Source organism: Palaemon carinicauda, chromosome 13 (genome assembly GCF_036898095.1).
Source record: "Palaemon carinicauda isolate YSFRI2023 chromosome 13, ASM3689809v2, whole genome shotgun sequence".
NCBI classification, from domain to species: domain Eukaryota; kingdom Metazoa; phylum Arthropoda; class Malacostraca; order Decapoda; family Palaemonidae; genus Palaemon; species Palaemon carinicauda.
In genome coordinates, this window is record NC_090737.1 from 144,606,892 (window position 1) to 144,621,891 (window position 15,000).

At 32.9% G+C, this 15,000-nt stretch overlaps 1 protein-coding gene across 3 annotated transcripts in view; it reads right to left on the reverse strand.

Moving 5' to 3' along the window:
- LOC137652546 (acidic phospholipase A2 E-like) overlaps positions 1-15,000 on the reverse strand; it is a 125,641-nt gene that overhangs the window by 198 nt on the left and 110,443 nt on the right. Inside the window, exons 2-5 of one of the 3 annotated variants that reach the window (XM_068386028.1) lie at positions 6,195-6,429; positions 5,113-5,219; positions 2,633-2,768; positions 1-1,066 (exon numbers count right to left, since the gene is read on the reverse strand). The exon at positions 1-1,066 is cut by the window's left edge and continues 198 nt beyond it. In XM_068386028.1, coding sequence (XP_068242129.1) covers positions 1,003-1,066; positions 2,633-2,768; positions 5,113-5,219; positions 6,195-6,429 — 542 coding nt within the window. In that variant the 3' untranslated portion in view covers positions 1-1,002. Of the gene's footprint in view, positions 1,067-2,493; positions 3,880-5,112; positions 5,220-6,194; positions 6,430-15,000 lie in introns of those variants that run through there. The other 2 variants (XM_068386027.1, XM_068386030.1) reach the window with 2 other exon arrangements.

Sequence of the window (15,000 nt, forward strand, 5' to 3'; positions counted from 1 at the left end):
CAATGCCCCTGCACTTCAAGCTGTTAGTATTTTGTTGAAAACAACATCGTATCGGTACTTTTTGGTTGTACGTATAACCTAAATCTGTTAATAATTATTTTTTAAATTAGCTCAAAATAACGAATTCTATGTAAATGTTTTTCATTTTGATTCCTTTTTTGTTGTGGATTGTAAGGCTGAAATTCTATAGCAGTAATTTATAGTTTTAGTAATTTTTTACGTATCAACTAAAATGCTGAATTAAATCTTCTAAAACGAATTAGTATTATAAATTTAATAAGTAATATTAATACAAAAGCATTTTTGCAATAATTATTACTGATTGTCAATGCAAAAGCGTGACATTAGTGAATGCTTCACTAATCTCCATTGTATCACTGTTAGTGAACCGACCTTTTCGATTTAAAAATGCATTGTAAAATATAATTGTTGTAACTAAACTGCATTTACATGTACTCAGTACTGGAATTTCCTACGATTTGATTTCAAATTATCATAAAGGTTAGTTATAGATTCTATTTAGCACACGGAAAAACCCTAGGTGAAATATCCTGAACATTTTGACATAAGTACAATGAAGATGTTTAATAGGTACAATGAACTGAGTGGATGATAAGATACATACATGGATAAAAAAATCTAAAATTAAAGAAAATGGAAATGGTAAATCATTTGGATATCTATTATGAAATCGTGAAATAGGTGGATAAAAGTGAGGTAGTTTATAGTTTACGAAATCAAATGAAGCGACAGTCGTCCATATTCATATTTTGGGAACATAGACAGCATTTAGTCGAGTTGCCATTAAATACCACGGAAAGTACCTAACACTCCTAAAAACAGGTCACACAATTTTGTCACATTCAAGAAGATAACGACGATTACAAGGAATAAATAAAATATAAATATTTTAATGAACACGTAGTAGTCACCCCTATTAGCTGCAGTAGTACGCCCATCCAAGGCAAAGCTACTTTTAGGTTGGATTTGAGCAAATAATGCCTACAAAATCGTTTGAAGGACTATCGCTGCCCCTCTTCCTAATTTGGTGAAGAGGAAACTGTTTCTGCAAAGTTAGAAATAACTAAAATTAGTATTATACACCGATGGCCACTCAGCTTTTATCTATTAAATTTGAAAAAGAATTTTTATGGAGGTTACGCTGATAAAGAAAATATGTATCAGGTTTCGAACTAAAATATCTAATTATCGACAAATTTCTTCGTTACTGGTATTTGTATGTGTCATCTTGACAAAACCTAAGCAAACCAAACTTAGTCATGTTATTTTCAAACATAGAAATAAGGATGCTGAGCAACATTTAGGCATCATTACTCAAAAGATTTCAGTCAAAATATAACATTTCCATATCATGATAATATTCTTAATAATTTTGTGACATTTTTTTTTTGTAAAAATTTAGTGTCAGTAATTGACATTGCGATTTCTTTTCTTTGTAACACGGGAAGTAGAACAAAAAAATTATTGAATAAAATACATCTATGATTTGGACATCAAGATAGACATTGGATGGCTTTGTTTGAAGAGGAATGACATTTTGAATATATTATTCTACAGGAAATAATCATGAATATATTATTCTACAGGAAATAATCATTTTATCAGAATCTTCCAAAGCTAAAAAGGCAAAAGCCACTTACATATTCAGCCACGAAACCTCTAAAATACTACGTCACTGATATTCTGAGAGACTGGGCATGCAACAGTTGCTGACTAACCACTACAAGCGTTACAAGCATTGTTTTCTTCTAATCTCTTCTTCCATTTTCAAGAAATCTACTAGAATATTTTTCTGGTTACTAAGTAAAGAATAGAAAATTTTACAGATTACCATCATAACTAATTCAAGAATAACAGCTGAGATAAAGAAAAAAGAATCGGGAATTTACGTAAGACCTCGTTCAAGACATTAAGCATAGCAGTGAAAAATATGCCCAACTATTTTGCGTATTGTCGATTAGAATCTTCGTAAATATGCTTGATTAAATCAGAGATATGAAAGAAACCTCGGCAGTCACTTGGGTTCCTCAAAACTAGAAAGTTTAACAATAAAAGTTAATTTGGAGATCTAAATTCACCAAGGGAGGAAAAGGGGGCCAAACCTAAACGACTACAGAAGCCAGTGCTTGGGTATCGTAGGTAGCAGTGAGTGCAAAAAGCAAGAAAAAAAAAAAAAAAAAAAAAAATATATATATATATATATATATATATATATATATATATATATATATATATATATATATATATATATATATATATATATATATATATATATATATATATATATATATATATATATATATATATATATATATATATATATAGCCGAACAAATAAGCATTTTTCTTTAGAAATAAAGCAAGAAATGTTGCTTTTGAGGAAGGAAGAACGGGAAGAACGCATCTACACAGCTTCGTTAAGTTAGTGCGTGATGGGCTCCAAGGTTAGGTGCATGGGGTAATCAGTGCTAACTTCGTGCTGGATGCTGTCAGTGCTGATTTCAAAAGCACCGTCAGTGCTGACTTCAAGCAGAGGCTGCTCAGGGTGGAGACCTTGGCCAGAACCCATTCCCTTGCCACTCGACATCCCCATAAATAGGTTCTGCCAATACCTCCAGGGCGAAGTCATGCAAACCGCCCTCCTTTTGGGACACGGGTACTGCTTCAAGCACTCCACGAACTCTCTGTCGCATTCGCACAGCTGATGTCCACAGCTGTTCGGTGCTCCAAGCGGACCCTTCCTCGTCACTGAAAGGAAACGAATTTCTAACTATCTTACTCTCCTAATATATCAACATATCTTACAAAAATGAATTATCTTAAAAGAAATTGTGAAATTGACATGAGACCTTTAAAATATAAACACATAGCTGAAACAAGGCATTAAAAAACATGTCAGGTTAGGTAATGTATTTTACTTTTCTAAATATCTCAAATAAGTGAAATGGAAAGGTGCAAATGTATATTCCAGAATAAAATAGCTTAAATGGTTCAAGTTAATTGATATATTGAATATCAATCTATTACATAGGAGGAAAGATAACCGAATTATTTATTTAGTCTCAGCAAGCTATGATATAAAAAAGAATGAAAATAACTATCCAACCAAGACAGCAATGGCCTCTAAATCCTTAAAAACTACAGTATGTGGCTTAGTTTGCATGACTTTATGATAAACCCTTGAAAAGTGAAGTGAAATTAAGTTAATCTATGTTGACTATTGTTATTTATACCAGTTATAGATAAGATGTGAAATGAATATCCTTTGGAAGTAAAATTCAGAGAAATAGATTGTCCTTTGCTTCAAAACCGTGGCCTGAAATAAGTCACCAAAGTTGCCATAAAGTATTCCACAGAACAAATCAGATACAGAACGAATGGGAGTCATCATGCACAACCTTCTGATGGTGGAGAAGGACCAGAAAAGGGGAGATGTGGGATAGTTGTGTCTAAGCTTATACTTATCTTGTGGCTGTCTGTCGATGAGAGTCAACAATGGTCGGTCAATAGGCGTTCGCCGGTGGGCCCTTAGACCACTAATTGTATCTGCAGAGTGTTCGTAGAGCAGTTGAAGGATAACCCTTGTATCTATAAACTTCTGCGTCGTATTCTTGTGTTTTTTTAACAGATTCAGTAAGTCGTTTCCCGTCGGAGCAATATATATTTCAGGAAACAGTCGTCTCAGTTCGAACTTCTTTTGTCCTCGGCGATATTGTTGGATGTTACTTCTCACCTTCACTCTCCAGCCTTACCGCATTTAGGATGTCGTCGTTGGCAAGTCCAGAGGTATGACGCAAAGTACATGAGTATTAGTGGGCATTGGGCCCTGAAGTAACAGTGGTCGTGTTGGGCACAGCATCTGCCAAATTATTTGAAAAGTCAGTTATAAGTCAGCCTTCATGTTGTTTCCCGCTATCTAATTCACAGTAGTTAAAAAAAATTGATTTGTCTCTAAATTCCTTATCATAAATCCGTCAAAAGTAAAAAATTAGTTGATAGATAAAGTCAGGGAATCTAAAATTCTAATATATTATACATTCGTTGGGTTCAGTCATTTGTCAAATTCCCATCATGAGCTAATTATGAAACAATCTGTATTGGGATATTTCGTCATCTTTAATCTGCTGACAAGAGCTCTATTTGAAATGGTAATATTTGAATTATTAGATATTACCGGAATGGAGGATTTAGTGACTTCAGAGATAGCCGTATCTTAAGATTTTTATGTAATGGTTGCAAAATTTTGTGAACAGGCTCTGTCAATGACAAACTGAATTAAAAAAAAAAAAATTGCAGTCATGGTTTTTTTTTTTTTCTTTTAAGAATTGAATAGAATACCAACAGCTTAGTTACCAAGTCTTCATAAAAAAGGCAGTCTCTATCGATTAACAAAACACCGATTACAATAAAAGCAACTATATGATATTTTCTGGGTTTCTTAAGAATTTTTTAAAAACCATATATGTGGAAAATAGAAGATGACGAGGATGCAAAGTCTTCTAAGGCAGTCTTTCTTTACTGCATTAAAATCTCCAGCAAATGACAGAAGTGTGATTGATAATGGAATGCCCCTCTGGGGAAACATTAGTAAATATTAAAATGTCAATTAAAAACACGAATATTTGGAATAGAGAAAGAGAAATAAAATACCACGTCATTTTCTTGAAATGAAGAAATCAACCTCTGAATGCTTCTTAGATCGATGATGACAAGCATTTATTTCATTTAACGTACTACAACAGCCTGGGTGTTGTCTTATGAAGTCTTTGGTTCATCAGTAGTTTGTTATAACGCTCATTCAAACACTCTTGTCGCAGTTAGAAAAGAGACCTATGAGAATTTTCTTTGAATCATGCGAGTCATTTTTTCCAAGCCTTTTGCAAACTTGTTAACTCTCCTGTTCCGTCAGAATATCTTATTTATTAGAATCTTTTCACAGCTTTTTTTCATCTCCCATCTGCATTAGAATTATGGTGTTGTTGTAATTTTTCTAATACTTGCAGACATTTTCAGTCTTTCAAATCCGAGGATACGTCATTTTGTAAAGTCTCACTGTAATTTCTTTAGTCTTATCTATAGTCATCAGACTCACCACAATAGGGACTTCCTCCATTACATTTCCACTTATAAGGAGCGAAGTAGTGATCTATGCCTTTGCAACGGGCGTTTTCATAACACCAGTCGTGGCCTTTGCAACACCTGCAATTGTGAATATCATTGGAATTATTCGTCAAGACGGTTCTACTTCACCAGATGTCGCCTTTATTGTTGTAATGAAAATTAATTAAAGAATATAAACAGGATACAAGTCCCATTTCTTTTCTTTAAAGAGAGTAGATACATTAGAATTATCTCAGACTAAAAATGTTTTTAGAAAAATTAATAAAGGCCAGCTCCTTCTTATCATATCAATTCATGGCTTCTAAAATAAAATAATATTTGAGTATTAGGAAAAATGAGGATCATAATTCTTCTTGAAGAGTTTGTATATTCAGGTTGTAAATGCTGTCAGTAAATTTTATCACAATGTAGAAAAAAATTATAAACTTTTATTTCCTTTTCTTTAGGTAAATCTTACAGTAGGTTTTCATTAAAGATTGTAGTTCCACTTCGTTTTTCTTATATTTCCTTTGTTCGAAAAAAAAAATCAGACATATCTTGCTAACACCATTCTGATTGTATTTCATAAAAGAAACAAAATCATAGTAACAAAATCTGAAGGTTACAAATATAAATCTTATTCCAAACTTACTCTGCGCATAAAATACCCTTGTAATTATCCTCGTGAACTAATAGGTTATGAAGTAAAGTATTTTTTTATATCGATTAACTTTAAATATTTTCCTTCGAGATAACTTAAACCCACCTAAAATTTCCCTAGTTCTATTCTTTCATGGATCAGTCGTTCATACATCAATGATTTTAAAAGATTCAGGTTATCCAGGAAAAAATACAAATTCCTAACCAATAAAAAGCCCTCTGCTTAATCTAGACTAGCTACACGTTCCAATCGGAAAATCATAAATATTTTACCAAAATAAAGCATTACCGAAATAAACTAAGTAATATACCATGTATGGAATATTGATAAATACAATTGTGTTTTATTTTCCTTTCGAGATACCTCATGGTTGTAAGGGAACCCCCCTTTTAGTCTCCCCAGGAACTACTCACTTGTCAATACCGTCGACGACGACCCCCGACCCAAGAAAACCACAGTAGCACCCGTAACCCTTATAATCGAGAGGGTTACAGGGGACGGCGCAGGTCATCATCTGGACCAGATGAAACACGGACCTCTTCCTTCGAGTGTGTCCTGCACCCGTTCCTCCTCCTTCACCTCCTCCAGAGCTGGTTACGAAAGAACTGCTGTTGACATTCGCTTTGTTGCCTCCGATAACAAGGGGCTCTGGAAAATAAGAAGTGAAATCAGAATTACAAAACTTTTGATTTTGCCTAGTCAAATATTTAATGATATTTAATTGAAAGTTGCTGGCCATTGGGTAAGATCAAATATAATGTATTAATTGAAAAAGAGGAGATATTCTGCAATATATTAGTGATACTAAAATTTGAATAACATCTATCTAAAAGTTGGGGTCTGTGGAAGTTCAGAAACAAACTAGGAGTTGGTATTGCATACGCTTTTACATAATCGGAAGTTGTGTAGAATTAGAGATATTTAGAGAAGGTATATCTAGTTTAAAGACAGCCTCAACGTGTCATCAAGTAGTCGGCATCAAGGTTAATTAAATGTTAATTAAAAAATTTACAAATGTAAATATACTGTGATGTTTAATTGCATATATAACATTATAAACTGTAAGAATCGTAAATGTGTAATCCTTAATAAAGAAAAGAAAAGTATGGTTGGTAAAGTGCAGGATACAATCGATCGTTCTACCCACCAGAACATTGTTGTATAGGAAAATGCTAGCCTGTTATCTACTCAAATAACTCACCAGGAAATGCTTTTAAAAAAACGTGTGTAGGAGGAGTAATGTGGCTAACAATAGGACAAAGAGATGCTAGTTTAAAAGGAAAATTGTGCTCTGCCAGGGGGCTTCTTTAATAGATTGTTTATTCATATTGGAATCTGGTTAATAAGGGTCCCCTTTAATAGCCCACAGGATATGTGAAGAACAATGTAATTATAGATGATTACTTGGCACACCCACCGGGAAGTAAGGCATTTCGTACCCCTGAAACCATGTGAATAAGAATGATGGTGACTGTTGATGTTCAAACCTTTTATAACCTGCAATACTCTTTCTTTTTATATATTCAAAGCATAGAATGTTCATATATGGTAAATAAAAATTAGAGCGAAATACAATAGTTATTTATAGTACAACACAAAGCATAATACCAATAGAAATAATATTATAACAGGCAATGTGAGAAATTATACAAAGTATTTTATTCTAAATTCAGAATATGAAAAGAAAAATTAAATTTCCACCGTTTATGAAGTAAAAGACTTCCTTCTTCTTGTATCATCGTCACGATTGTCCTAGACCTCTTACCTCGAAGTCAAGCAGGAACTACGTAGTTACAGTTGAGTTTTCATTTGTATTTTAAGAATTCCTGTTTTGCAATTAAGGAGAGGATTTCCATTGTTTGGCAGTTCCAGATAATACTGGATTTCCTTGAACACCTAAGCTGACAAATAAATTTCTTTTATAATTGGGTAGGATTACATTTCTTTTGTGCCTACAGTGGGAATCAGATTCTAAACTTTTTATCAATTTTATTGAAGATTCCAAAGTTTAAAATTTTCGTTTTGGGATTATGTAAGGGTACCGAAATCCCCGGTGAGGTGCCCGATAACCCCAACTTAATAAATCAAATGAATCTTCTGTATTATTCTGTTGAAGACCTTCTCAATTGTTCTTTTTGAATAATAATGATATCACTTATTATTATTATTATTATTATTATTATTATTATTATTATTATTATTGCTTGGCATTATGATTATTATCATTATCATGACTTATTTTTATCATGATTTCCATTACTATCACCTATATTATTAGTATGGCAACATTGATAATAAGCCTTCTCTGCACGTAGGCGCCTCCTACAGGAGGCATCTGCAAAGAGTATAGATGTCATATTACTAATATGACATGACTATTGTCATTACTTATAAGAGTCAACCCCTTTATTATTATTATTATCATTATCATTACTATTATTATTATTATTGTTATTATTATTATTATTATTAATATTATTATTATTATTATTACTTGCTAAGCTACAATCCTAGTTGGAAAAGAAGGATGCTATAAGCTGAAGAGCTTCAACAGGGAAAATAGCCTAGTGAGGGAAGGAAATAAGGAAATAGATAAACTACAAGAGAAGTAATTAACAACTAAAATGAGATATTTTAAGAATGGTAACAACATTAAAATAAATCTTTCATATATAAACTATAAAAACTTTAAAAACCTAAAGAAAGAGAAATAAGATCGAATAGTGTGCTCGAGTGTACCCTCAAGCAAGAGAACTCTAACCCAAGAGACAGTGGAATACCATGGTACAGAGGCTACGGCACTACCAAAGAACAGAGAACAATTGTTTAATTTTGGAGTGCCCTTCTATAATAGCTGCTTACAATAGCTAAAGAATCTCTTCTACCCTTACCAAGAGGAAAGTAGCCACTGAATAATCACAATGCAGTTGTTAACCCCCTTAAGCGAAGAAGAATTCTTTGATAATCTCAGTGTTGTCAGGTGTATGAGAACAGAGGAAAATATGTAAAGAATATGGCAGGCTATTCGGTGTATGTGTAGACAACGACAAAGTGAGCCGTAACCTGAGAGAAGGATCCAATGTAGCAATGTCTGGCCAGTCAAAGGATTCAATTAACTCCCTAGCTGTAGGATTTCAACTGTAGGGGAAATAACTTAACAATAATAATCATCGCAGTGATTTCCATTTTTTCTCGTTCTTACGCTGTAAAGCACTTCTAAGTTTAATAATGCCAAAGCTATTTGTGGTGAAAGTCAGGCAAAAATAAAATTAATTAAACAAAGATAAACCAACGATAACAGCTACCGCACACATAGCAGCATATGTTTTCCTACTACTGATTTCCTTTAGTTTTCTAGTCGGCCAATTTTCTCTTATTGTTTTTGTCGGAAAACAACGACCAAAACACAAGGTAAGCGAGCTCAACATGAGAGCAGGTTGAGGCAGTTCTACAATACACTCTCGACTTCTTTATCAGGGTCGGAAAGGCGGACCGCAAAAGCCAAGGAATGTTTGTTAATGGCTGCGTCCTTGTATCTTCGTTTTCACTAATCTTAAACCTCATTTCTCATGTTACTCACCGTAGTCCCTTAAGTTTCTCTCTCTCTCTCTCTCTCTCTCTCTCTCTCTCTCTCTCTCTCTCTCTCTCTCTCTCATCAGAACAGGAGAGTCAGCTGTTTCTTTCAAAAATGCTCTTATCATTGTACAATTCCTTGACCCGAGGAACACTAGGTTTGTTTACTTCCCCGGTCCTAAGGTATTCCGTTTCCAAATTTGACTTGTTTAAGGAAATTTTCCCCTTGAAAATATAGCTTTTGAAAACACCTACATCCTGAGTCACTAGCAGCAAGAAGCTGTGACAGAAGCCATGATTCCCAAAAGGCGTAAAAACAATAAGTTCATCAGTCCACACACCAGGAAGCAGAAGAAAAACAATAACACCATTAATATCAACAAATACAACAATTGTAACTGTTACATAATAACTTCACGCTTGGTGCTAATTCTCATCAAGGAAGTATATTACATTACCTGAGACAACTCGTAAATTCTTGAATAAATGGGCCCTATTATACACCGTTACGTCCTTTGTATTCACTTCTAAAAGAATAGCAGTTAGAATCTCAAGTGCTCTTCCAGTAATGAGGATCTATTGTTCTTGCACATTCCAACATAAATAGCGGGAATCTTTTCATCAAAATTTTATATTAAATGAGTTGAACATTCTTTACGGCCTAATCTTCATTTCGGCAAGGGTAGAATTCCTTGGTGCCCAATCAAGAGAGATTCTCACAAACTCTCTATGCATACAAAAATAGACAGAACGCTGAACACTAAAACATCTAATTATTAAAAACAACCAATGAGTGACCATTTAAAGCTGAATTCATAATCTATTAAAAGTATCGCCTCACACATACTGCATTCACAGTCGCATTTCCTCGCACTTGCGCGTAATAAACAGTCAAATTCGCCAACGACTATTCAAGTCTGCTGTGTAAACCTTACGAACGCACAGTATATACACAGTTGCGTAAGGAAACCAAGTCCGTCATTCCATCAAATGTCCATTAAAAAATAGAGCACTGAATGTGGTTGCAAGAAAATAAAGCGTAAGTTAAGTGATTACCTTAATTACCTTCTCAACTACAAGTAGGTAACCATAGAATTTAGGGGGCTGTTTGCCGTCCTCATGTCACAGTTACTTTCTCACGACGTAGCAGCACACGCCACTTTAAGTACTGCACGTGAGAACAAATGAAAGACTGAACGTTAGGTCATATTTTTTTCATTTCTCATAACAAATTAAGAATTGGAGTTGTCATTCTACATTTAAGATAAAAGTGTATCTATCGCTCTGTGTTAAACAAATTTTCTTCTAATTAAGGAATTGCTGCATGACATGCATTTCTAGCTAATTGAAGTATTTAAGGTGCTTTTATTTGATATACATATGGGAGTATTTGCCACGAATTCATGTCTAATACAGGAAGGAAACTCAGGCTGAATAACTGAAGAAACAGGAATCATTGTTAGAACAAGTTCAAGTTATTCTAACAACGACAGCAATAAAATACATTTTGGGCTAGGTAACAGCAACGGTACAAGGTCAACACAACAATATATTACCATGATTTTCTACGATTAGAGACTCCGAGAAGCACCATAAAATTGCGGCTAATAGAAATGTAGCGGTAACTATTGGGGAGCTAATGGCCATGATCCCCCCCAAAAAGATATATTAGCTAGTTCTATACTTTTAAAATCTTCAAGCTTAGTTGACAGTTTCGTATTCGTTTATATTCAGAAACATGGATCCCTATAGAAAGCGTTTCATAAATTGTGATCCGATTAAGTTCTCTTAGATGGAGAATCTGAGGACATTATAACTTCTTACGGTTGCAAGATAGAAGCTTAAACCCTGCGAGAGTAATACAGTTTAAGAAGATATATCCATAGTCTCATAGTCAACCCTATTTACTTATTCGAGACTATGCATATCTAAGATTGTTTACCCTCACATTTGGAAATGTTACGTGTTTGTAATTCCAGTTTGCTACTTCGACTCTGAGCCATATCTTTCTTGGTTTTTGAGAGAAGCAACAATAGCCCTTGCAAACTTCCCTCGCAGATTATGACCTCGAGCAAAACGGAAATGATAGATGATTTCCCGCATTTTGAGTCATCAGTGCAGCTACGTCCCGTTGAAGAATTCGACTTACCCGAAATAATTTCATGATATGGATAATGTTCCCTTGCTGTTGACCTTGAACGTCTGGTGATGGGACTATCAGAAGGAGGATTTTCGAGTATATTATTCTTAATTGTCTCTTACTTTTTCATTCAAATTTTTTTTAATGATTTTTTATATTAAAACAAAAATATAGTTAATAAACTAGAACACCATAGAAATGATTCGTTGTTTTGTCATATTTTATTTTTCTTTGGAAATATGATGATAGAATAATTGCTCTTCTTTGTTCATCGTTACTCTTAGAATTGTGCCTCAAGTTTTTTTCTGATACAAAAAAATGATCAACCAATAATTTCTACAAAATCTGTAATCAAACAAAAACCCTACAACACTAAAGCTATTATTTTCTTGTGTAAAATATTCTTCATAGAAATATTTTACCCAAGGGATGACATTTTTTCTTTCATCATCTTATGTAGATCTTATATTTTGCAATAGAAATATAATCAAGTGTATTCTCTTTTGGATATAAAATTGACGATGGGAATAGTTCGCTCCGTGTCTAGCCATATTTTCTATTCATTAAACTCAAACATAGTCTTACGCAAAGATCTACAAGTATATTTTTCCTTAAATCAATAGAAATGAAATTTTTACTCTTAATTTACAGTTTATTTTAATTGAACACTACTTCTCAATTTCATTCTATAAGACTGTGTCTTCACGAAACCAGTGTTCTTTTTAAACATGCCTTAAAGAAAATGTCAGTTGTATCATATACTGTATATTTGCTATGTTAGATAAGCATAAGATTAAGCCCCTATTAATTAACAACCGTTCCTAATGGGGCTGGTGATCACATTAAGATTTGTTTCATAGCAGCTTGAAGTTAAAGAAAACTTGCAAGGTCATCCTTTCCTTTACATAGATCTTTTTTCTCATCCCCAAGAGAGAGAGAGAGAGAGAGAGAGAGAGAGAGAGAGAGAGAGAGAGAGAGAGAGAGAGAGAGAATTCAACTATCTGAATTATAATTAGAAATAAGTTCCTTCCACTTGAACGAAGAAGAAGAAGAAGAAGAAGAAGAAATGACCCGGGAAGGCTCAAAGGTTGATTGAGAAAAAACCTGTTCTGGAGACCTTGAAAGGATCATTTTTCGGTATGGGCCTGGTGACAGACTGTCTCGTTTCGGTAACCTTGCTTTGTTGGAAGAAATAACATATGGAAAACTCGTAACGGAAGACCTTATGTGTGAGACCAGCCTAAACCGTCCTTTTCCCGAAATGCAACGTTGGCAAGCAGACTACCCTTGTGTAAGAGGCAACTCAAACCAGCGACAATACCGAAGCAAACAAGAAAAATACACAATGGCACAATGAAAAAGTGATAATAAATTCTGAGAACATTTTCTTAATAAATGCCGAGACATTTTCTTAATAAATGGTGAGAATATTTTCTTTCACTTTTATTGTGTACTATATGCTTTTGAAAGACTGTAAACGAGGGATGGCTACGGCTGCTGGAATTACAAATAAACTGGAATTCCAAAGTCAACCAGTCGACCAAGAGGTGTTGACCTTAGTAGCTGAGATGCTAATTAATTATTTACTTAAAAAAAAAAAAAACCATCAGTCACACTCATCGCTTTGGGGAGAGCGAAGGCCAGACAATGTGGTAAGAGTGAAAGAGTTCTGCTTCGGAATTTCTTCCATAGGGAATAATTCATCTGTCTTTCACATGGTGCTTCTCAATGTCGTGTTAAATATATTTGCCGGTAATATGTGATTTAACGCCTCTTCAGATTGATATTATTTTCATTATTCATCATCATCATAATCATCTTCTCCTCCGACTCCTATCGACGCAAAGGGTCTCGGTTTCATTATTCAGTTAAACCAATGGTAATGAACTAGTATATTCTTAATTTAGACTTGTCATGTATGTCAACATTGATATTCACAACCAAATGTATATATATATATATATATATATATATATATATATATATATATATATATATATATATATATATATATATATATATATATATATATATATATATATATATATATATATATATATATATATATATATATATATATATATATATATATATATATATACAGTATATATATATATATATATATATATATATATATATGTATATATATATATATATATATATATATATATATATATATATATATATACAGTATATACATATATACAGTGTGTATATATATATATATAGTATATATATATATATATATATATATATATATATATATATATATATATATATATAGTGTGTGTGTGTGTGTGTGTGTGTGTGTGTGTGTATACACTATTGTACGTAATTCGTCAAAACTAACGGCATACTATTTAGATACATATGCACAAACATAAACTCACGCGCACACACAGATTCAAGCCTTTCCTGCCTCCCCCCCCCCCCCCCTTCCTTATTACAACATGGCTACTCTCACCTCCTACCTGATGGACGGGGAGAGACAGAGCAGTCATACGTTTTGTAATGGCACTGAGCGTTACAGGAAAGGTATATATATATATATATATATATATATATATATATATATATATATATATATATATATATATATATATATATATATATATATATATATATATATATATATACTGTATATATATATATAGATAGATAGATACATTGATATACATATGTTGTATATATGTAAGTGTATATATATACATATATATAGTATATGTATTACAATTATCAACGAAGGTCCATAGAATTAAGAAAGGAAAACAGATCTAAAAAGTCACCTTGAAACTACTTTTTCTTTCCTTCTTTAATCAAAACTGCTGTATATTATGGATACTTGGAAACTCATAAATATCTTAAGACTATTTTAATCAGTTATATATGATCAAATGTACGTCCAAGATGTTAGTGTTAGATTTTTTTTTTTTTTCTTTTTTTTTTTTTACTAATTGAATGTAGTTAATCAGTAAAAAGGAACTCCATTAAGTAACCAGAAAAATAAAATAAGTGCAAATCCAGGTAACATTACCCTGAGCAATATACTTTTAACTTGAACAAAACACTGAGTTTTCATCGAAATAAAATTACTTCTTTACGTTGCGCGTAACTAAACTTCGAAAAATATATCAAGTTAATTTTTTGATAACACAGCGTTCCAAATATACTTTCTCTTAAATCATTGTTTAGCATACAAATAAAGTCGTAAGAAAAAAAAACGAAAAAAATATTTCAGTTCCTAGTATCCCCAATTCTATTAACTCGAGTATTTCTCGATTTCTTTCGTTTATGTTGATCAAAACATATATTTTTCCCTTATACTTTCAGGCCAAAACCTTAATATCTGATCCAAATTTAAATCTATGTCATTTTCCTCTAGAAACAGTTTTATAAATACCCTTAATGCGACAAGAAAACAATAGTACGAGAAAATTCGCTGAGCATATTTCTATAGGCTATAGGTTCATGTGATATACTGTATATTATCCAAATCCGAAGACTAT